General features: G+C 34.1%; 4 protein-coding genes across 4 annotated transcripts; 1 reads left to right on the top strand and 3 right to left on the bottom strand.

Moving 5' to 3' along the window:
- Positions 1–1,240: 1,240 nt before the first annotated feature.
- On the bottom strand, positions 1,241–5,629 carry LOC108905302 (glycine-rich protein DOT1-like). The gene is made up of 2 exons (XM_018708113.1): positions 5,582–5,629; positions 1,241–1,807 (listed from the first exon to the last, which is right to left on the bottom strand). Exons 1-2 carry the CDS (start codon positions 5,591–5,593, stop codon positions 1,340–1,342), a joined length of 480 nt encoding a protein of 159 aa, XP_018563629.1. The 5' UTR covers positions 5,594–5,629; the 3' UTR covers positions 1,241–1,339.
- Positions 5,630–8,960: 3,331 nt separating this feature from the next.
- Positions 8,961–9,708, top strand: LOC108905313 (spidroin-2-like). Its single transcript, XM_018708123.1, has 2 exons — positions 8,961–9,017; positions 9,258–9,708. Exons 1-2 carry the CDS (start codon positions 9,006–9,008, stop codon positions 9,627–9,629), a joined length of 384 nt encoding a protein of 127 aa, XP_018563639.1. The 5' UTR covers positions 8,961–9,005; the 3' UTR covers positions 9,630–9,708.
- A 6,347-nt stretch (positions 9,709–16,055) lies between these two features.
- LOC108905266 (antifreeze protein Maxi-like) lies at positions 16,056–17,356 on the bottom strand. The gene is made up of 3 exons (XM_018708071.1): positions 17,274–17,356; positions 16,872–17,211; positions 16,056–16,767 (listed from the first exon to the last, which is right to left on the bottom strand). The coding sequence occupies exons 1-3, from the start codon at positions 17,283–17,285 to the stop codon at positions 16,157–16,159; spliced, it is 963 nt and encodes a 320-aa protein (XP_018563587.1). The 5' UTR covers positions 17,286–17,356; the 3' UTR covers positions 16,056–16,156.
- Positions 17,357–21,269: 3,913 nt separating this feature from the next.
- Positions 21,270–24,345, bottom strand: LOC108905206 (elastin-like). The gene is made up of 2 exons (XM_018707996.1): positions 24,241–24,345; positions 21,270–22,156 (listed from the first exon to the last, which is right to left on the bottom strand). The coding sequence occupies exons 1-2, from the start codon at positions 24,250–24,252 to the stop codon at positions 21,395–21,397; spliced, it is 774 nt and encodes a 257-aa protein (XP_018563512.1). The 5' UTR covers positions 24,253–24,345; the 3' UTR covers positions 21,270–21,394.
- Positions 24,346–25,072: the final 727 nt, after the last annotated feature.

The raw sequence follows: 25,072 nt of genomic DNA, 5'->3' as shown, positions 1-25,072 counted from the left end.
AAATTCACTTCATCATGGGTAAATGTCGTCTCATCTGTTACACAAACATAAGCAGGAAAGTTTATTTGATTGATCACAATCTGGGGGTACAATCTGTTGAACTGGTTGCAGATATGGGTGCAACAGCTGGCGCCTTAAAATGCGATGTACGGTACGAGATGAAGTTCCTACTTGCTGTGCGAGTCGTCGAGTACTAATTGTGAGGTCTTCGTCAAGATTTTCCAACACTGCATCTCCCACATTAAGGTTGACTTGCTGACCACATCCTTCTCCTCGAGGAATAACACTTCCCGTATCTCGCACTTGCTGAACGCGCTGTAGGATTGTATTTGCACATGGGGGGTGACGTTGTGGCCATCGTTCCCGGTACAACCCAGTCGCCGTGAGTGCATTTTCTCCGGCTGCACCATACACTAACACCATGTCGACATTGTTTTCTCGGTTCATTGTATAACTAGTTTGTGGACAAACTAAAAAATTAAGCAAAGGAAGAAATAATAATCTCGTTTTTAATGTAATCGGCACGCTATTCTTATTTTTTACTTCTTTATACAAATTACACTGTCACTATCGTGGAAAATAAAAACTTTTATCTGGAATTTTTCACTTTTTAACACTGATGAGTCGATGGACGATGCTTAATAATTAATAATTAAGTGAATAATGAATTCAGTACAAATACAAAATTAGTTGACTGCACACATTTTTTGACAATGTAACCTAACCTTCTTTTAGTATTACTAGTATTAGATTATAATGACTTATTAAATTATAAGATTGCATCTCGGGTCTCATAAAAACATTTCTAAAATTTGTAATAAATAACACAGGGTCAGCCTTCATTTTCGTTGAATAAATTAACTTTAATTTACAAAAAAAACGCGAAGATAGAACTTTTTCGTGTAAGACTTTTCTATTACAAATGTCATCAGGAAGCTGAAGTTTAATTTTTATAGATTATACACCCCACACTTTTTATTATGTTCAGAAAATACATTTTTCATTGTGAATTGGTTTAGTAGAATGTCACACTATATTAGAGACTGCAGATACTGGATCATAACGCGTATTTTTTTATGATAAAAAGATATATTTATTTTATTTACTATAAATTACTTTTAAAATGTTTTCCTTTTCCGTTTTTTGCCTTTGTATTAATTAATCCTAATTATTAATTAATCAATTAATTAATTAATCCTAATTACTATTCTTCTTTATATAAAATGAATAAAACAAATACTTCACAGCAATAAATTATACATTTATTTAAATATTTATAAAATTATAAAAAATACTCTATTATCATACACAGGGCAGCTCTGATTTCTGTACACTTCGTTTACCAGCCATGATGACCACCATGAACGCCTAATCCATGACCTCCCCAGCCACCGTGTCCGGCGAGTCCCCAGGCACCATGTCCACCATGTCCCCAACCTCCGTGTCCAGCTCCGTAAGCGGCGACTGGGGCGGCGAGTACGACAGGGGCAGCAGCTACAACGGCGTGTCCATGTCCGTGTCCGTGTCCAGCGGGTCCGGTGGGTCCAATCGGTCCAGCTCCGGTGACGATTCCAGAAGGTCCAGCAGCACCATGTCCGGTAACTACGCCTGATGGTCCAGAAGCTCCGTGTCCGGTGACTATTCCAGAGGGTCCAACGGGGCTAAGGGCGTGGGGGTTGACGATGGCGACATGACCAGCACCGTGGCCAAGGTCGTGACCGCCATAACCGTGACCGAGACCGAGGCCTAGACCGTGGGGTGAGCCGGAGGCAGCGGTGGCGGCCAAGACGGTAAAAGCAACGAGGATCTGGAAGGTAATGAATGGAAATGTTAACTCCATATTAAATATAAATTGTTTATGTTAAATTCAACGGTATTTTTCGTCAATGTGTATCTGCCAGAAAGCGCACATTCAATGAAATCACGTTTATTAGATCTAAAACTGTCTAAAATAATAAAAATCCAACAAATTCAATTAATATAACCCTTGATTGCTGTCTTGTCAATATAAAATTTATTTCAATAGAAGGTTATGAATATCAAAAATAACGAGTATAAGTATAACTCAGAATTAAAGTTCTTGGTATTATTGTTAGCCAAAATATTTTTACATTAAGTTAAATCATAATTTTTTTGTTGTAATTTATGCAAATACCATTTGTTGTGAACAAACGCATTTAAACGTCACTTCAATGTTTATTTACATCAGTGGGGTAACTATAATTATAAAAATGAAAAACGTATCAAAGAACTGTTTTTATCTTTATACTATTCTTTAAGAATGTGGCTAACGTTAGCAAAGAGGGCAACTTTCTTTAGTAATAACTGAGATACCCAGCAAGGTATCGAAAATGGGATGCAAAAAATGGGTTCAAAATTATTATGAGGTCCTAATTTCGATTTTAGGTACAATATAAAAGGACTACTTAAATATTATACTAAAAAGAACAGAAGAAGAAAATGAAACAGTTGATAACACAAAAGAAACTCAAAAACTGAGAGGAAAATTGGAAAAAATTGCCTAAGAGAATAGTAAATAAATAAAATAAGTGAAAACATTAAGGAAAATACAAAAGACTTCAAAAAAATAAATAAAAAGTTTACATTGAAACTAAATTGAGTTATGCAAACATAAAATCGTGACAAATTAAACTAAGAGGAAGAAACAAGGTAACTAAGAAAGGAAAGTGTATATAATATTAAAGACTAACTAATTTTCAATACATTTCTATAAATTGCATGTATTGTAGTATTTTCTTTCATAGTTAGGACCAAATTATGATTTCTGGATTTTCTTTTTTTCATGTAATAGCGAAATGCATAGCACTGTCGTTTTTGAAACGATGGTAGACTATAAATAAATCGGTCTGAGTGAAAGCAAAAAGCTCCTGAGTGAAATTATTGAGTATACAGTCAATATGGGGCATTTTGATAATTTTACAAATTTTTGATAATATTATAACTAAAACTCATTTTCATTCATAAAATTTTAGTGGTACTCATACTAATAGAAGAGAATTTCACTCAATTAATGTGGACAGAAATTGATACATTATTGAGTTAAAATATGTCCAATTTTTCATACAGTGTATCGAATTTTGTTCTATTGAAAACTTTTTAAAAAATAAGTAAAAGAACTTGATTATTTCCTAATAATCAGCATTTTTTAAATTTTATCCATAAAACATTGATTTTAAGTCCGAATAATTGAAAAACTAGATTTGTGTGATAGATCAGGATATTTAAAAAATGTGAGCTTTAATTCCTTAAACTGTCAAATTTCCGTCTACTTTCTAACCTTTTATTTAGGTAATGAACTATTTGGTTTTAAAAAATGTAAATATCTTTCACAATTTTGTAGTATAACTTTTCTTCGTTAATAATTAAAGACAAAATCTTACTAATAATAATTTTAAATGTAAATACAACATTTCATAAATTAGCATAACTTTTAGCTCAAGTCAATCCTTTCAAAAATACGTATAAATGAATTACAGTCGTGTAGCACTACACTTTAATTTTATAGGTGCATAAATTACTTTTTAATGATTCCTAATAATCCCGTGTCTGACTATATGAAAAGGAATTCGTTCCATTTAATAATATCATTGAGGTATAATTATAAAGTTCGTCGCTATTGTTTTTAGAATGTACGTTGAAGGAATGCATGAGGTACTTGTAATTTTTGCCATTAGTACCTATTTAATCTCCTGTGTCCTTGGCGTCAATTATAGCCGCTTTTACTAAAACTGGGTGGAGACTCCTTGTCAAATCGTGTATGAAATCGTAATATGTATATTCGAGTGTTATGCTCGAAAAATCCTTTATTATTTTAATTGGAAATACGGTACCTCGCCTTGGGGCAAATATCAAACACTGTAGAAGGGTTCCGTAAATAAAAAAAATGTTTTTTGTGTAACTGTAGTAATCTAAATATATATTTAAATACAAAGGTTCTTTAACAATCTAATTTTATGTTCAACATTCTAGAATGCTATTTTAAGACCAAACTTCGATTTTGAACGTAAAACTAATAAAGAAAATATGTTGACTGACTACTTGAAAAGGTCTTAAAAAATGGTATATTTTACAAAAAAAATTTGCTACTTTTCGTGAATGACAAATTCACGATCAAAAAAAATGTTTTGTCTCAAGCAAGAATATAAGTGTTATACAATTATTGAGCGCACTTTTTAAAACTCCTCGGAACATTATATTGTTATACAGTGTGAACGAAAAAAAAACAGGTCACCCAATTTTTGGGTAGATCAGTTCTATTGAATTTTTTTTTGTATATAGTAAGTAGCAGGATGTACCTGCTGAAGCAATTATTATGATGCAGTTGAAAATCCATGGCCAGCTACGATTTCTTTAGAAACGATTTTTAGGGAAATCACTTTAATTTTGAAAAAAATCTGGCTACTTAGCAAATCAGCAAATTTCATCAATTTGTAACATAAAATTTTTTATATATAGATTTTTAATTTTACATTGATAATAAAGTTTATGTTTCAGTTTAAAAATCTAGGAGGCTCTAAAAATATCTGAAAATGAAATATCAGAAAATTACTGAATCTGATGATTAATACTGGCAAATAGTAAAGTCTGCATAAAAATTATTTGTCTATAATTTTGCGCAGGATATTATATTTGCCAAATATAGACACCAATGTCAGTAATTGTCTATGTTTTCACCTTCAAGCAGTATCAGTGCTTTCTAGATTTTTAAATTGGAACAAAATATTTGTCAGTCAATTCTTTTAGAATTATTTCTAGTAAGTATGGAAAGTTGTGTAGTTAACATTTATAACGAATAAAAGTTTGGTATATGTAGTATTATTTTTACATTTACTTTATTATTTGCCCAGCTTGCTATTTTTGCTTAAATATTGCTTATTTTATTAAACATAAAAAGCTATAATAACTGAGACGTTAAGAAAAAAGAAAGGAAAAGAAAAAGTGGGAAAAAATCCTTTTTTCCAAAGCAAAAATTTGGAAAAATTAAGAGAAACTAGGAACAGACTTCTAATAACTAAATAAAGTTATAATGAATACAAATTTTCTATTTGTAGTATTATTTTTCCATTTATTAAATTATTTGTCCAATTTGTATCTTTTACTAAAATATTAGTTTTTTATTTTATTTCGATGCTAAACTAAATATTAAAGAATTTCATTAGTGATTGCATATAAATGTATTTTTCATTAATACTACAGTCCTGAGAAATAATTTTAAAAACTTTTCATACAAAAATTTATTAAATTGTTATTTTTTGTAACAATTTTTCTCAATATTTGAATTTTATTGATTTTTTCAGATTTTTTTGAAAACAGACAAAATTTCGAATAACTAAGCCACGAAATTACAAAAATTGAAAAATAATTCTAAATTTTAAAAACGTCTCAATCAAAACAGAAATATCCTTTTCTCAGCATCCTGAATATCCTTAGCCGTTAAAAAGGGCACCTTTGGATAAGTTTTTCTTCACTTTTGAATACAAACTTTTCCTCTTGTTTCGCTGGTATTAGAATCGTTGAAAAATCATTTTTTTAAGGAAAATAATGTAAATTTTTTTCTTACCAAAGCGTTCATGTTGAATAGTGGATCTATCAGAAGGAAAACACTGACACTGATACTTTTTCGTCGATTAGCTCCAGTTTATATAGGTATGTCGAAGGACCTTCATTACAATAAGGAATTGCTCATATTTTAGTGAATTGTTACACTTTTAATGACTATCGTATTACCTGAGCTACCGCTAGCCGCAAAAACGTTGCGACACGACCTTTTTTGTTATTGTAAAAGGAACTCTAGGCGCTAGAACTAATCTAGTTAGTCGGTCCGAGACCGCTTTTTGGCTGGCACGAGGATGAGTTGGGAAAAAAGCTCCAAATTAGCAGTTCTTTTTTAGTTTGCTTAATGAGACAATTATGTCGCGGTTGAAAAAAGAGGCAATTATTCTGCGGTTTCGGGAAAAAAAGGCTAATTAAACGATTATTGCCGCGAATTTTGACCGGGCTGATTAAGTTTTCAATTTTTTTCCGCAGAACGCTGAGATTGAAATGTAAGATTATGAGTCAAAGACAATCTAGACAAAAATGTTGGAATAGAAATTTTGCCTTTGTTTCAAATTAGGGTGTGGAGAATATATAGAGTGTTGGTTCATTTCCGTACGAAATGGTTAAAAACTATTCAATTTTATTTCGAAATGAGGTTGGGCTAACGTCTACATCCGTAAGCTGAACCAGTAGGGTCGCTTCTTTAAGCTAAACATTTTTTGTGCAGACATTTTTTCTCTATCTCTTCTCCTTAAAAACAAATATTATACAAAAATGTATCCTATTGTATTGGAAATAGTCATGATCTAGTCTACGTTGCTGTGAAAACAATGGCTGAAACTTCTGACACAAGTTTCTGTCAAACGCTATTTCTTGTATGATAAACAAAGTAGTAAGTGGTTCCAAAAAATGAAAAAAATGGTCACAAACAATGAAAAAGTTGAAATGACTTTAATTTATAGTGAATGGCAAAAAGATGCCAAAAATATTTGCCAGATTAGAACGAATCTTGCATGCTAACGAAAACGCATTTTCATCAAGAAAGGGAAAGGAAATTTCAAAATCGGTGTGTAACGATATCACTGTAGCTAGGACGAGATGGTAGAATTGATTTTTAAGCCTCCACTTCTTGGATTTGCAAAAGTCAGTTTTCAATTTGTTCAACATCTATAGAGTACACCAAAGAGCCTCCCTCTTCTTTACTGAAGAACTTTGGAACTTCTTTCCTCTATCAAAAAATTTGACTTTGTTCATTCCTGTTACTACCAATCTTCAAAGCAGCCAGATGGCTTAACCAATGTCAGATTCCATTATCATTAATATCTCTAAATGGAAAGGGATTGCAAAAGAGCATTTCTTTAGAAAGAACTAACATTTTCAAAACAAAAAATACTTTTCCAGTTTAAATTGAGATAAAAATTAAAAATATATTAAAGTAACCGCACCAATTTTGAACAAAATCTATTCGTTTCTAAATTTATATAAACGATATAAAAATGTAACAACTACTATTACAGTACATTAAATTTTATTTTGTGATTTATTCAATTTCCTCTGAACTAATGTTGAAAAAAGAGGGAAGTTTACACTTTTGTACAAGCGATTAACAAATTTCGTTTTTAGTAATTGAAAAAAAAGTCGCAGTAGTTTATTTAAAGAGGTGTAGAGAAACAAAGGGTTTGATATATTTCGGATAAAAAATACAATGGGCACTTTTGGCGAATTTTAATTTTAGTTTTACGCTTCTTTAATTTACGCACAACAAAAAACAAACTGGTTCTGAAAATTTTAAATAAATCCACCAAGTCATTTTAAAAATGTACCCGTTTGATTTAAAATCAAGTTGCAAGCAAGCGAATCCGGCTCTGTTAAGAGCCGCATTCTTCCGAACTCTACACCATAATTTCTCGAACAAAATGGAAAAGCAATGTTGACGGGTTGATATGTTTATCGATTTGTTATTTTCACGGACGGTTTTTTCCTTTTAAGTTCCTTTAAGTGTATTTAATTAATATTTTTGTAAATTAAAGTATATTTAATCAAAATGTGACGGTTTACTAGAACACTGAAATAGTATATGTATTAGAAATTTATTTTCTGTGCACATGCAGCTGAAATAAAGGTAATTAACTAATACGGTAAAAACCAAAGGGTGCATCTGGCACATTTGGTTTAAATTTGTTAAAAATGTCAAGGAAAGTGGCAGACGTATTTTTTTTTTTTAAAGAAATACGGCAAATGTTGAACAAATTTGGTTTGACGGTTTGTGGTAATTCACATAAACCTTTTGTCGCTTTTTTTAAAATAAACTGCCGAAGTTTGTGCGAACTCTTTGAAGTACATTCAGCATAACGCAGAAGAAATCTACTAAAACCTCCCGGCTCTCTTTAGTACAGTTTTAACTTTATTTTATGGCAAACTATTATATCCAGGACTACTTGTAAATGTACTGAAGTTAGTGAGGCGCTCGATACACGCTTAAGTCGCGGAAAAAATAATCCTAAAGTGGAAATAAAAGTTTCAAACAATTACTACAGCGGATATGAGTTAAAAATCATTTTCTTGGAAAGTTTTTCGTTGAGAAAGAAAATAACATCGGGGCGAAGTTTTTAAATAGTGGAAACGCTACAAAAATAATAAATTTCTTGATAACTTGCTATACAGAGCGTTAAAAATAAGTTTTCGGTTGCGATTGAAATGCAGAGTTAAATAAAAATTTACTTTTTAATCACTTAACATTCGAAATGTAGTAATAAATAGGACAGAAAAATTGAGGCGTTGCCTTTTTTATTGTTCACCCTATATATTTCGCGGAATTAAATAGAGCATTAGCAAAAGTAAAAATAAAGTAGTCGTGCAGTTAGGATTGGGTCAAGTTCGATTGTTTCTGTTATATGACTGTTACTTTGCAGCTGTATAAAAAATAAATGACATAGAATAAACAGCATGATATTTAGTTATGTGATATTATTCCAACACTTCCTGTATTTAGATGTGTACGAGGATTACCGTAATACATCTTTAACAGCCCAGTTTATTATTAAGTTACTAAAATCAATGAATACAGTAAAGTATGTTGTATTTTATGAAGTAGGCAGACATTCAATACATTTTTTTGCCATCGGAAACAACATGTGGATTGCGAAAATCAGATAAATTACAGATTACCTTCGGCTTCGAAACTAAATCAAAATTTCCTATCGAATTACGGTTCCGCTTGACACGATAAATTAAAGGAAAACAGTGACAAACACAGTGACGCAAAACTGAAAAAAATTACATACCTACTGTCAAAATCCCTTGAGTCAGCATTTCACTAAAATTATAACAATTACCTAGAGATAATGAAGGTCCTATAATTTCCAATCTACGGCTATAAAAAGAAGGTCAGCTGTTGGAATTGTATCAGTATCACTCGTATAATTGATCTAACAACAAACACAAATATGAACACCTTCGTAAGTATTATCCGTATCATTAAAAACTCATTTATTTTTTTTTAAAGTAACACAATACTTGAAAGTCAAAAATACATTTATTTCATGTATTCTACATCCTTAATAATATTATATGCAATATACAGGGTGTTGCATTTAACTTTTACTTCTATCATTTTTGTATTACATACGACTTTTTTTAAGTCGTATTGAAATTTTAAGCAAGAAACGTTTTCATATCAAAACATTTTTCCTTTTTAGGTTGTTGCCTCTTTCGCCATCCTAGCCGCCATCTCCGCCGTCTCCGCCTCCGTGCACGGCCTCCACGGTCTTGGCGTAGTTGCCGCCGTCCACCCCCACGCCTGGAGTCCTGTAGGACCCTCCGGAGTCGTCACCGGCCATGGAGCTTCTGGACCATCCGGCGTGGTGACCGGACACGGTGCCGTTGGACCTTCCGGAATCGTCACCGGAGCCGGACCGATTGGACCCACCGGACCCGCTGGACACGGACATGGACACGCTGTGATCGCCGCCCCCGTCTTAGCCGCCGCTCCATTGGCTGTCGGAGTTGGACATGGTGCCTGGGGTCATGGAGGTCATGGAGCTTGGGGACTAGGCCATCATGGTTGGTAAACTGTGTCGTAGATGAAATCAGTTCTGTTTTGTAGTTAATTTAAAGAAAAATAAAGAAAAAAAACTTGTTTATATTAAATTGGTTGTTGTTTGTCGGCCTTGCGTTGAAAGGTAGTGTGGGTATACCACAGGGGTCCGATCTTGGGCCGGTACCGACCTACAAACTCACTACTGCTGTATATGGGCTTTCACCATAAACAAAACATTAATCGTTTAGTAAATTAAAAACATGAAAATATGGATATGTTCTACACATTAATATGTCTGAAATCACTTTTTTAATTAATGTTGAATTCTCTGAATATTTGGTAGCAACCGCTAATGAAAACAAGCAAGATAAAATAGAATTTTACAAAAACATTACGATTAATGAGAATTAAATACAAATAAGATCAACTGCCTTGCAAAAATGGAACATGAAACAAAAGATCGTGATAAGAAAAATCATTTGTCACTGATGAATGATGAGCATCGAGCAATAAAAATATTGCACGCCTAAAAAACGTTATAGGTGAGATAAAAGATATTAAAAAGGGCGCCAACCTACAAATAAATTAAGCAAAAATAACCCCCTAACGGTTTCCTCACCCTGTAGGTATTGATTTGGAGTAAAATAAATACCTGTAAGCACAAATAAAATTCACCAATATATTTTTCACACATGTCCAGGTGTTTTATGGGATTTTCTGCGGAATACGGGGTGTCTACAGGTGTCCTGGTGTTTTGGACTCGACGAACTGAAATCTGGTCGACCTAATTCTCTGCCAGGTTACCATAAAGTTTGTCCAAATGCAGGACTCAAAATGCAGTGACTTTATTAATGTTTAGCTACTCAATCTTCGCTAAATTGAAACTGTACGTAAGTCTTTAAGAGACTTTTTAAAAATAAATCTCCATAAACATTTCGTCATCGTTTCAAAACTAATTTAAACTTTACTTTCAAAAAACTTTTCTAAACTTTCGAAACTTTTAAAACTTTTAATAAACTTTTCTATAAAAAAGCTTTTCATAAAACTTCTAAAATTTTTTGTAAATTTCAAACTTTTCAAAAACTTGAGACTTCTCAAAAAACAACTTTTATTTAAATCTCTCTCTAAAAACTTTTCTGGTAAGCTCTGGTGAGAGAGAAAGAAGAAACAAAATTCAATTAGCACGTGGATGCACAGCATTGAAGGTCATACAAAAAAATAAGCTATATTTATGTGGTTAACTAAGCTAGAATCTACTAGATTGAATTTAGAAAAAAACTAGAATTTTAAATACTTGATTAAATATCTTTTCGGTGTATTTCGACGTTCACAAGTGATTAAAATAAGTCAAACTATTCGGTTTACGTCTTTATGTTGACGCTTATCCAAATCGCCAGATTCCTTCACAACGCATGTTTGGAAGAATTCACCAAAGATTGCGTGATACCGGTTCCTTGAGCAAACAGTGCCATTTATCCGGAAGACCAAGGTCGGTATCCACTCCTAGAGCAGAAGAAGAAATTCTAGCACTGGTAGAGCAGAATCCAGGTACGAGTGTGCGGAGAATATCAGCCGAGGTAGGAATTAGTGGTCCTCTTGTTTGGAGAATCCTTCACGAGCAACTGCTTTATCCATACCATGTGCAACGAGTACAGGCCTTAAATCCAATAAATGATCATCAAGCACGTTTGGTTTTTTGCCGCTGGTTTCTACGTCATGATGCTGAAGACCCTCGTTTTCTTGCAAACATTCTTTTTACTGATGAGGCCGGGTTCACAAGAAATGGAGTGTTTAATTTTCACAATACGCATATTTGGGCCGACGAAAATCCTCATGCTCTAATAGAATCTGGACATCAGGCACGTTTTTCATTAAACATTTGGATGGGTATTGTAGGTGACAGGTTTCTAGGTCCTGTTGTTTTACCAAACCGATTAACAGGCGCTGCTTACCTCAACTTTCTGCAGAACACACTGTATGAGTTTTTGGAAGACATTCCTTTGAATCAGAGGCAACAAATGTGGTTCCAGCATGATGGTGCTCCAGCTCATTTTTCCATGGCCGTTAGAGAGCATTTACACCAAACTTTTCCACATAGATGGGTAGGAAGGGCCGGACCTGTTTTATGGCCTCCAAGATCGCCTGATCTGAACCCTCTAGATTTCTTTGTTTGGGGATATTTGAAGACATTAGTGTATGGTACTCCTGTAAATAGCCTGGAAGAGCTGCAGCTACGGATTAATCAAAAGTGTCAAGAAATCCAAACCAAGGAGGGTGTTTTCGAAAGAGTTCGAATATCGTTGAGACGAAGATGTCGTGCCTGCTTGGAAATGGACGGAGGGCACTTTGAACATCTTCTGTAACTTTGTTTTTTGTTTGTTAAAAGCTTCCTTTGTCGGTTTATTCCTAATAAAATAAAATGTTTGAAAAACGAATAGTGGTCCATATCTCCGCAACCGTTACTTTGCGGACCCATGTTTATTAAGACTTTTCTGCTTATTTTGGTTCATACTATTACCTCCTGAAATATTTTACACTCTTTTTTCAACACCCTGTATAGTGGCCTCAAGTAAGAGTCTTGGGACACACCTGACACCGCTGCGATGTTTTTTATTCAATCTAGGAAAGGACCACAACTAACCATATCAAATGAATAAATAAAAATATTCTAATTTTCTTACTCCATCAAAGTTTTCAACAACACTTTTTTTACATTACTTGTGATGTCTCCCAGAGACATACGTTAGAAAGGCGTATATGTGATTACCGGGAATGCTTCTATTTTAGAAGGAAGTAGAATAACTGATACAAAAGTAGGTATGCTATTAATATTGTATAAGATCCCCTTTGCCTCACGCAGGATATCGACGAAATGAGGAACATCGTACACTTAACACTTTCGTCTGAAATCCAAGGAAAGAAGAGCAAATCTGATTTACTCTATGCATCATCCCACTCAATATATCGTGCAAAAATTTCCATATTTACAATTACCCCGCCTCCGGGCATCCACTATAACCCTTTATACATCCTCTGCGATAAGATTTCTCATTGTCCTTACGTGATGCATATTCTATTCGTTTAAAGTCCCTCAGGACCTCGAGACAAATCAGGTATGTACTCTTAATAAAGTTCCGGGCAACTTCTTCGAGTTTTAAAACTTAAAACTCGCATAATACATGTAGACGCTTAAGTTTATGCGGAAAAAGTTCTCCATCACATTTGCCCTCGTGTTTAGTCTCACACGAGGAGGTACTTATTTTAGACGAAAATACTAAGTGTACAGGGCGTCTGCGATATAAAGGTCTTATCCTACGTAGGTAAAAAATTATGCACTTTAAAGATGTGCAGATCAAAAAGAGAATTGAACCTCAAACGCTTCTGATGGCAGGACAACATCTAATTTACTTGCAACTTGTTCTTACCTTAGTAGGCCAGGGATATGAGGAAAGTACCGTGACTGTTGAGTAGCCAAGGATCTGTAAGGTTTTTCATAAAATTTGGGTGAATTTTAGTATAGTATGTGCAAAACCCACACAGCATGAGGTGAAGTTTTTTAATAATTAACAATAAAATAACCCAAAATATAATTTTTTTGCCTACCAGAAGAAAACGATAATTTTTATTATAATGTGAAAGTAACCAACTTGTAGGGAATAAGAAATCCGTTAAAATGGCGGTTTTTAAAATCCGATACGATAATTTGTTGCTCGGGAAATTCCAAAACCAAAAATGGTCATATCCGAACGTAAAAATTCCGATTTTTCCATTTCCGGGGTAAAAAATATACGGTTCCATTTAAAATTTTCAGGTTGACCTCTAAATGACCTTGAAGGTCATGGTCAAGGTCACATTCAAACGTAAAATTTTCCGCTCTTACCATTTCCGGGGTCAAAAGTTTACGGTTCCATTTAAAATTTCCAACTGGACCTCTAAATTACCTTCAAGGTCATGGTTAAGGTCATGATCAAGGTCACCATTACTTTGCTCACTCAAAACCCTGCAACTTTTGTCCTAATAATTTTTATGTCTGAGCAGTATTTTCTGAGATAGATGGGGGTTACAAACTTTTTGAACACCCTGCCTATACATAGTATGTGAAAGTAAGAATTATATTATATAAATAAAGAAAACAAAAATGTATTATTAACATTAATAAAGCTTATATTAAAATGTAAATTAATATATATAACTTCCCGTCAAAATAACTCCGAAAATGTTGATAATTTAGAATTTTCTTTTTGGTAAAAGTTTAAACAAAATACTTAGTTAATCTCAAAATTAATTTATTCATCATTCCTATAATGTTCCATTACAAAAAAGTACAAATGTTGATATTTTGCAAAAAAATTTTTGTTAATATTTAAACAAATTACTGGATTAATTTAAATTTTTATTTATTAACAAAATGCATATTTGTGATGTACGCAAGAAGGTACCCCAAATTAAAAAAAAAACATCGAAATCGGTCAACAAGTTGACACTGACTGATAGTCATCTTGTATCGAAGTCATTATTTGGAGCATTCTCAGAGATGCTGTTACAAAGCTATCGTCCTCAAAAATTTCACATAGAAACTTTAGCTCTTTATCTTCGAAATGACACTTATTAGAAGTCTTAATTGTTATAAACAAAGTAGCTGTTATTTAAAAAAAAGTGTTTAACTTTGCTCCAAATTAAGTAAGACCAATTTTTTTTTTTAAATTTGTGTAAAAATACCAGATTTACGAATACAGAAAAATAACCTCTCTAAATATAATAGCAACAAATTTATTCTAACTGTTTATAAGACAAAAATGACAGTGTTTTGTGGTACGTTTTTGCAGTGGTAAAAAACTATTATTTTGCAATAAAATAATTTCTTCCAATAAAAAAAGTCTTTCTCTTTCATATGACACCCGCAGAATTCAAATATCTTGGTAATTTTGCGTGTCAAGTTATTACAATAATGCCTCTAGGATAAACATTTAGAATTTTGAAAAAACTATTGGATGAATCGGTCTGAAATTTTAATCACATATTAAGGAGTATAAAAGCCAACTATTTATGCAATATCAAAGTCTTGTCAAAGGTTGACTTTTCCAAAACTTATTGTTTATTTAGTAATATGTAATCGAATTTTGACAGTTTTTTGCAATTTCCAGAGCGACAAATTATCGTATCGGATTTTAAAAACTGCCATTTTAAAGGTTATTTTATTCCCTACAAGTTGGTTACTTTCACATTATAATAAAAATTATTGTTTTTTTCTGGTAGGCAAGAAAGTGATATTTTGGGTTATTTTAGACCTTTTATAGGACTTTGGAAAAATTGTCAAATATTTGTAACGGTTTTAATACTAAGAATTATAGGTTTGGTATGATAAAAATTTGAATATTGGAATAAATTTTAATATGGGTCAGAATTCTGGAAAGGACCTGTATAATTTTATATTTAACTTTAGCTTTATTTCTAAGAATCTATCTTTATACTTAAAACTTTACTTTCTTATAACTAATCCTATGTATATCTAGATATACAGGGTCGGAAAGTCCCCATGGTTCATCGGCCGTTAGGTGAGAGCGATAAAGAAATTCATAGAAATCCGTGCGATAGAGAAAGATAGCTATAATGAAGGTGTCTAATAGTCACCGCCCATTTCGCCCTTCCACAAATAAGAAGTGGATCTTATATGGCCGATGAACCATGGGGACTTTCCGACCCTGTACATAGGATAGGATGAGAATATAATATATGAAGGTTGGCTAGGGACTTTTGGTTTTTTGGTGGTCGCAGCGCTGCGCGACTTGGGAAGACTTTTTACTAACTACAGTATATTTGAAAAATATTTCTTTATTTTACACTCAGTATAACGATACAGTAACTATATCAGTAATAGGTAACATGCAGATATCTGTAATACTGACTATATTGGCTGTAAGTTATTTGTTTTAAATTTGCATCGTAGTTCACACATACTAGCCAGGCACTTGTCTCTGATTATGTAACTGCAAGTAACCAAAGTCGACTTTCGATCGCCTCTAACGAAAACGTGTCGAAACCTGGGCGATCTTTGATACGATATCGGTTCTCGGGATTTTGGCGCTGCCCCCCAAATGTCACAGTCTGCCTCGGTCGTTTGGGATTTCTTCTCCGGTGGACGACGTTGTCTGGCGCGGCTCCCCGATCTTTTCCAGCGTTGCCTTCGAGCGTACTCTTGTTCTGCAAAATCTTCGTCGTCAAAGCGGTTTCCGGCTTTGTAGCACGGCTTGACGTATGGATTGGAACCGGTGCGAAATTTCAAGTTTTATATACCTAGATTTCTGGTATCGGGTAACACTATTTGATCTCATTTGATAAGCGTTTTTTTTTTCATTAATTATTTTTAATTCGTTTGAAATAGCTTTACACCTAGGGTAAAAAAGTGCTAAATGTTTCTAATCCAGAAGAAATTGAGCGTTAATAAATTAAAACTAAATTTAGATTTTTACATATTTATTTTACGTACACAAATAAATTACATATATTAAATTAAGTACTAATAATCACATGATCGCCTCCACGCCCTTTGGACACCATTTACCACCAGTGCTTTCCAATTCCTGCACCAATTCCAAGCTTTCCTACTCCGGTGATTCCTACTCCTCCCACTGCAGCTAAATTAGCAGCCTGAGCAGCACCCGCAGCTTGCACAGCTGCGATTTGATTAGCTGCGGCTATTTGGTTAGCTGCAGCGATTTGACTAGTTGCGGCGACTTGACTAGCTGCAGCTATTTGGCTGGCTGCGGCGACTTGACTAGCTGCCGCGACGTGACTAGCCGTAGCAGCTTGAGCTACAGCGCCTGCTTGAGCAGCCGCAACTTGGCGGCTTCCTACTGCTATCTGAGCGGCTGCTACTTGTCTGCTGGTCTCTACCTGGGCAGCAGCTAGAGCTGCAGCAGCTGCCCCTTGACGGCTGCCTTCAGCTATCTGGGCCGCTGCTACTTGGCGACTGGTCTCTGCAGCTATAGCGGCACCGGCTGCGTTGGCAGCAGCTGCAGCTTGGGAAGCGGCGGCTGCGCGGGAAGCGGCGGCTATTTGGGCGGCGGCTGAAGCTTGGACGGCGGCTGAAGCTTGGGTGGCGGCTGATGCTTGGGCGACGGCTGATGCTTGGGCGACGGCAGCTGCATTGCCAGCTGCTAGTCCTGCTCCTAAAACCAAATTCAGGAATCAACATTTGGTTGTTGTTTTAAAACCATTCGATATGCAAAAATGTTAAAATCTAATACAAATCTTGTAAAAAGCTGTTACGCACCTGCTAATCCAATTCCTGCTAATCCTGCTCCTGCTGCGATGCCAGGAGCTACAGCGATCGCTGGTGCAGCTGCAATGGCGTGTCCTGCGAGGATAGCTCCTGTTCCTGCTGGTCCTGTGGGTCCAATCGGTCCTGTGCCGGTAACAATGCCTGCTGGTCCTATCGCTCCTGCTCCGGTTACAGTTCCTGCAGGACCGCTAGCTCCTGCTCCAGTGACTATTCCTGAAGGGATGACGGCTCTTGCAGGAATAGCCAGACCTGCCAGTCCTGCAGCTCCGTGGCCCCATCCTGAGGCGGATACTGGAGAGGATATGGCCAAGATGGCAAGAATTGCTTTTACCTAGAAATAGAAAATATAAGAAAGTAGTGAAAATATATTGTGCAAAATGTTGAGTTTCTTACCAAGGAGTTCATTTTGAAGAGTGTATCTGAGGACAAAGCGAAGTCAGACTGATATGCTATCCCATTGTCAACCCCAGTATATATAACAGAATCAAACGACCTCCAGCGGGTCGAAATTATGATTTTTCAAAGAAGTCGAATACTTTCATAACGGCACTGACATAATGATATGTAATAACTGTAACGTTAACAGTATATTACCAGTTTATTATTAGAAAAAATGGTATGTAAATCATAATCAGACTAGCCGGCAAATAAATCAAAACAAATATTGTAAATGCACGTGATAATGGTATTCAGCTGTTTTTCAGCTTTATCAATGTCGCCGTAGTTGCAGCTGGCAATTTGGTATGCAATATATTCTATTGACGTTTTTCTAAATTTGAATATAAAGGGATCATATTCATAGGTCAAGTGTCAGATATAATTTTTCAGGAGCGCGTTTTTGAGATTTTTGAAGGCGTGTTTTTCAAGAAATATTTTAAGTTTTATGACTGGATTTGTTATATCCAAATCATGCGGTTTTCAATGGTAACTAAATATTAACGCTGAGTTGGTACATTTCTTATTCATAAAAGTAGGAATTTTATAGTTCGTTACAATAATCAAGAAAAACTGCAATTTTAAATCCTCTCTAATCAGTTTCATTGTTTGACAACAGTAATCCAACTTCTTCTTAGGAAAGTTGTATGTGAATCACGCTATATATCAATCTGTATACGTATGTTCCACGATGGTGTCCTGATTCAGAAAAAACTAAAAAATTGGAAAAGAACTCCCGTATATAGAAAATTTGAAAAAACTCAAATAACAAGACCATAAATTATTATACTAAAAATACTTATTAAAATATTTTTCCACATTTTGTTGAAGTAAACGTCAATGAGTACAAAAATAACATTTTTTGTAAATAATATATTATTTATATCGTCAAACATAGAATGTTTTAATCCTAGAATTTAACCAAAAGTCAATTTTTCTGAATTTTTCCGTTTCTTCCAGTTTTTCTGAAAAAAGAAAAAATTTTCTTTCGGACAATGCAGCAAAATTGTACGACCTTCCAGAAATCTCGTTCTAAATTCAATCGATTTTAATTAATTCGTATTTGTTAATTACTTCCTGACGTAATTATGGGAATCACAATTGTGATATACACAGATATAAAATGAGTTTTCTTTTTTTTGTAAAGCAATTGACCTTCATTATTTACGGCAATTGAATTTTCTAACGATACCTTTAAGTAACACTGTTCTATATTTCAAAAAGATTGGGTACAGCTTACGACACTTTTAAATTTTTCAAAAAAAAATGCCAAGAGAATGAGGATAAGCATGAATGTTTATAAAAAATTGCATTTTCTTATAAATTCGCAAATAAAAAACAGAAATTTTGAAAATATGAAGTTGCCCAAAATCTACTTAAAAGCATCCAAATGTATTTTTAGTGAAAATTGCATCTTTAGTTCTCTACTTTAATGTTAATGGAAATTTAACAGAACTGCCAAAATTTCGTTTGTCGTACTAGTTTATGTTTTGTAACATTGATTATTTGGTATTTCAACATTGCATTAAGAAAAATCAGATGATTTAAAAAAATTAAGTTCGATAATTAAATTAGGTACCTATTCATAAAAAAGGGTCCTAATAAAAATGAAAATCAAAATTTTCAAGATAGGAAAAATGTGATCGTCTTATTCTTTGCCATCCAACGAAATCCTCAACTTTGTTCTAATTTTAACAAGATCCCCATCGTGTAGTTCTAAAAACGGCCCGGTAAATATGAATGTGTCAAAAATCTAAACAAAAAACCGAAACTCACTTATTTGAACTCACCGAAAATGTTAGCAAAACTAGTTTTCTAATGTCTATAGTCGCAAATAGATAGCAAAATATTTCAATAAAATTTAAATCTACATGATAACTACAAAGCGCTAAATATATATTTTTATTATATCAGGGTAGTATTTATATATGAATTTAGTCTCAGATTGTCCCTAGAACAAAAGATTTTTATGCCATCATGTCATAAAAAATTTGAACAAAGAGCCAAGAAAAGAACATATCCTCTTTTACTCAAACTTTAGCAAAAACAAATATAAGAAATAAAAAGCGAGTCTAATTGGTCCAATAGAATTTTTTCATACTATTTCAGAAATATAGAAATTTGGAAATAAAAATAGAAACACAGAATTTAATGTTCTCTGATTCTGATTTTATTTAAATATGTAACATAGTTTTAATATCTTATATCATGATCTATTTTATTCTTCCTAAGCTACTTATTTCATTTTCAAGCTTTTTCATAAGAAATAGAAACAGATTACTAATATTTTACGTAAATAAAATAACTACGTTTCATTTCACTCCATAATTTATTTGCAACTAAATGTAAGTCATTGCATATTCAAATTTATATTTTTAAGGATATTATTTGATGCCAGCAAATAAAGTTATCCATGTACCGTGTTATGTTTACAGCTAATTACCAGAAATATCGTTGTTATGATCCTTATATTGTTAACTAGCAACCCGCCCCGGCTTCGCACGGGCAAATATAAAATAGCCTATGTTACTCCGAGGAGATGTAGCTTTCGGTAAAATTGGTTGAGTAGTTTTTGAGTTAAATCGTAACAAACAAAAAATCAATCATATTTCATCTAATGCGATCCTAATATTAATTTTAAAATAATTCACGATCTATATACCTAAAGACAACAAACGAACTCAAAACTAAAAATGCAAAACCTTTAAATTTAAAACAATATAGGTAACTACCAACAATGTGAAAACAAAACGAATTAAATTAAAGTACCTATGTTCAGGACTATCAATTTTAAATAATAAGTAGGTAGTTAGGTATCTAACTACCTAAAGAAAACATACACAAAACAAAAATGCGACTAAAATATCGAACGCAATTATAACTTTCCAACAACACACAGAAAGAAAACACAGTCATCAGTCGTCACTTCCATTCGCTCCAAGTCAGTTTATTAAAGGATCACGCGCGCGTTATCGTTCGGCCTATTAGCTAAACAGTAGGCAAGACGGTGCGGGGGAAGGGTCGGCGATCGCATCAAGTGAAGCGAGGCGCCTGAATTTTATTCTCGCGTCCGTAATTTTTTTGCGATTACTCCTAAAGATATTCATTTAAATTATATGGATATAAGTAGTATGTTATCTTTAACATATAGACATATGCCATCGCGGACTTTTCTGTAGGCATATATAAGGGGTCACGGAGCGACCGCGCGGCCGGTCGAATCACGGCGACACGAAATTAATTTCGTTGCGCATTATTTTGATTTTACTATATCTCCTAAGGTATTCATTTAATTTGCATGGTGTAAAGGGAAAAAATAATCTTCATGAAATGCTCAAGCCAACTAACGTATTTAAAATGATAAGGATTAATACCGTATTTGTGTAAATAGCTTTCCAATTACCGCATTATAATTGCCCATTTTTTAAAATGGATATAGTATGTTATCCTTAAGAGATAGACATATGCCATCGCGGACTGTAGACCTATATAAGATACACAATTCCACCATACATTATTTTGTTATATCTCAAAGGGTTTAGGCAGCGTTTTCGTTGAAAGCTCCCAGACGGCTTATTTTTTTCCGAGACCCCCAACAAATATCGTTAATGTATACAAAAACTTAACAAATTATATACTAAAACTTTCCTCGATAACCACTCTATCTATTGGTGAAAACAGCATGAAAATCGGTACAGTAGTTTTTGAGTTTATCGCGAACAGAGAGACAGAGAGACGCGGCGGAGGACTTTGTTTTATAATATGTAGTGATTAATGGACTCTAGTTCCGATTCTATTAAAGAAAAACTAAACGTTTTTTATATATTGTAATATTATCTTTTCTCTTCATATAGCTGTATTTTCTCAAGTTATTTCTTTCATTTTCAAGCTTTTTCTTTAGAAAAAGGAATTATTACATTTTATTAAAATGTAATGCAAGTAACAACAACTATATATGATTTCATTCAATAATTTATTTGCAGCTAAAACTAAATATAAATATACATAAATATACAAGTATAGTCTCAATGGCGGGGGTGATCACAACGGCATATCGGGGTAGATACATCTGGTTCAGTTTACCATTTTCCATATCCTCCGTGTCCACCAGCAATACCAAGCTTACCAACTCCCAAACCACCAAGTCCAAGAGGACCAGCTGCCAATACGGGACCAGCAGCCCACTTAGCGGTAGCGGCAGCTGCGATATTAGCAGCGGCGATGTTATTGGCCGCAGCAGCGGCAGCTTGACGTTGTCCCTCGGCTATCTGAGCAGCGGCTACCGCCCTGCTGGTCTCAGCGGCATAAGCGGCTCCAGCGGCGTTAGCGGCGGCGTTGGCAGCGGCGATTTTAGCGCCGGCTAGCAGACCAGGTCCGGCAAGAGCGGGTCCAGCCCAAACGGGAGCGGCGGCGATCGCTGGCGCGGCTAGTACTACGCCCTTTCCAGCTGGTCCGGTGGGTCCGATGGGTCCTGCGCCAGTGACGATTCCAGAGGGGCCTACGGCTCCTGCTCCAGTGACGGTGCCAGATGGTCCGCTAGCTCCGGCTCCGGTGACGACGCCTGAGGGGATGACGGCTTTGACTGCGATGGCTGCGGGGACGGCGAGAGCGGCGGGACCGGCGACTCCAATGGCGCCGTGGCCGAGACCAAGACCGACTCCTCCAAGTCCAAGTCCTCCGTGACCAAGACCGACTCCTCCAAGTCCAAGTCCTCCGTGACCAAGACCGACTCCTCCAAGTCCAAGTCCTCCGTGGCCAAGACCTAGACCAAGAGCTGGGGCTCCCCAACCGGAGGCAGATGTGCCTGAGAGGAGGGCCAAAGCGGAGAGGACTGACACAATCTGTAATAGAGAGGAAAAAAATAAAATCAATTTAAATTTTACATGCAAATATTTTGAAATAAACGATGCGAAAACAAAAGGAATTTTTGCATGCTACATATTTCTGAATATAAGAACAAATAAAAAGCGTTCGAGGATAATATTTTTCAAGATGGAGTACAACAACGTGAAAATCTTTTGATAGAATTGACAATAACAATGCTGGATTTCGAAATTTTTTGAGAATGACAGTCACTGATTTCGAAACATTGATTAATCCCATACAAAATTTTGAGTTGTAATACTCCAAATTCAGGTGTTTGAAGACGGACATGTCCACACAAGTATCTTTGTGTTTTACAGTTCTTGTTTTTCATTCTCCATGGAAAAGACACATTTGTATAAACATTAGCAAACAGTTTTTATACATGGTTATGAATGTTTGCCTGCAAAAGTTTGTAAATCTAGAATAGGCTCTGAAAACTAGAGGCTATGGATACTTGTTACACAACATTTAAAAAAAAAAAATTTTAAGATACACCCTGTATATCATTATTTTTACTATACTTAATGACTTCCTTTACACTCAGTTTTACTTCTTTCAACCTCATTTAAATATCAGAAAAACCTCAATTAAATATATGCAAACGTATTTATCACAAATAATTTTTTCTAAAATTAAAATAATTGGAGTTTTTCTTTAAACAAAATACTTATTTGATTTTCACGTATTGTTACGTTTCTAAAGAATTCGGACCAATTCTACTTTTGTATTTTGCTTCTCTAATACAGAATGCGACACTATTGTGATATATGGAAGTTTTCATAGAAAAATATCAGATTCACGATACAATTTCAATGCAAAATACTAAATCATGACTTTTTTGTAAAAGATACATGTATTAAAATGCAATTAAAACAAGCAAAATTAGAGGGTTCATGGTTTCTACTTTTGAAAGTTTTAGACACATACAGGGTGTTACGATTGTGTTCTGAAGAGAAAAAACTTTTTTAATTGTTTTATGAGAAAATGTAATCCTTTAAAAAAATTCTTGATTATCCTCAAACTCTTAAAAATGTTACTACAACCTTTATAACACCCGAAATCAAGCCAGGAACCGACTAATAAATAATAATTATTTCAAATCTATTGAATTCAGATCAGGACTTCTGGGAGGTTATATAATTTTAATACATATTCCTATTAGGTAATATAATTAAGGATGTACTGTTGAATTCTGAAATCTTACTTGATATTATAAACTATTCTGAATCCTGAATGTTTCCTAAAATTCCGAAACATATAGAAAACTGCACCATTTTCGGTGTTATAATTCTATGCAGACTTTCATAACTTAAAATAACTTGAAATAGATACATCCACAATCCAGTAACGAAGCAGCAAAATTTAGTAACATATTATGATCTCCTAGAAGTCCCGATCTTAATTCAATTGAATTGAACACTGGCAATTTAGAATTCTGTATTATTTCTCAAGCAGTTGCTTATAAAATTACGAGAAACATAATGTGTGTCAAAACTACTAAATAATAGAACAAAACAATGACATTTACATTTCTTTCAAAGGATTGAGGTACCTACTTTGCTTGAGGTCACTTTTAAATTTTTCAAGAAAATTAATTTAACAAAAATGATTCATGCAATAAAAAATAAAAATCAAATATATGCAATTGCAATCAAAGATCAAAATACTAGTCCAATGTTAAGTACATGCACATATAACAAGAATGTTAACATTACATCACAATTTTTTAATTTACTTGCATAATTAGTTAAGTATTTACAGAATGGTATTGATCTGACAATAATTATTTGAATGCACAAAAGATACAGATGATAGAAGTATTCAATAGTGCATGGACAAAAACTACAACTGTTTATATTAGACATACAAAAAATAGAGGCACAAAAAATTGTTACCATCCTGTATATAGCAATATTACGCTCACCGAGATTGAAGCAATATTTGGCGCAAAAAATCAACAGCTATTTATACCGAAAAAAACTGCTGCATATTTTTTTAGCAAAAAGGGCACGTTATTATGCAAGTATGAACTACAACTAGGTATGTACGAGTATCTTACCATGGTGTTCATGTTAGTGTGTGTGTGTTTCGGATGTTGGAACTGGAATACATCAACGGCGGTTAACCCCGGCTTATATAGTTAAGTAGACGACCTCCAGAGACATTGGGAATTAGGATTTTTCAGTTTAATAGCACACTTTCATAACGGCAACTTTACTTAATAATATGTAACAGTAGGTAATAATAGTAGAAGCATGATAAATAGGTGTACTATTTTTATATCGGGGTCCACTGCCCACATTGGGTATATGTGCATCGAAGGAAATTTGTTAACGTGGGAAAAGGATGTAATTGAGATAATAGAAGAAACTGTACTGGAATTATATGAAATAAAAAAAGTGCAGCGATATATGTGGAGGGTTTTAAGATTGATGGGCAATCTAGTAAAATTATGTTACAGGAAAATAAAACAAAGTAATTGGTTCAAAATCGTACAGTGTAAGGGGTCAAAATGTCTGCATATACGGTGTAATTTTTTAACTTATTCTATCTATAGCTTTGAAACCATGTAAACGCAGCAAAAAAAACTGAAGGAGCAGAAAAATTTCCAGATTTTTTTAATGATTTTGGCAAGGCTGTAAGTTCGTGAATAATGGTCGTATCAAGAGAAAAAGTTTGAAAATTCTAGTTTTGAAATCATGAGACGAAACATTTTTTTGAGCACCACTTTCAGCGCAATCAAAAGAAACCAAGCAACGCAAAATTTTCCAACTTTTTTATATATTCAGCATTCATTTGAAAAAGTGTAAAAAATTACTTTTTCTGCTGTTTTGTAAAATTAACGACTACACTGCAAATATTGCGAAAAATACCAGTGTTTGTAGTTTTTT

Source organism: Anoplophora glabripennis, unplaced genomic scaffold (genome assembly GCF_000390285.2).
Source record: "Anoplophora glabripennis isolate ALB-LARVAE unplaced genomic scaffold, Agla_2.0 scaffold15, whole genome shotgun sequence".
Lineage (NCBI taxonomy): Eukaryota > Metazoa > Arthropoda > Insecta > Coleoptera > Cerambycidae > Anoplophora > Anoplophora glabripennis.
This window is presented reverse-complemented; position numbering and strand designations above follow the sequence as displayed.

Excerpts from the sequence above, each read along its gene's own strand:
- LOC108905266 (XM_018708071.1), bottom strand. Across the intron at positions 16,768-16,871 it reads AGCAGGAATTGGATTAGCAG|GAGCAGGACTAGCAGCTGGC; the intron begins GTGCGTAACAGC and ends ATTTGGTTTTAG.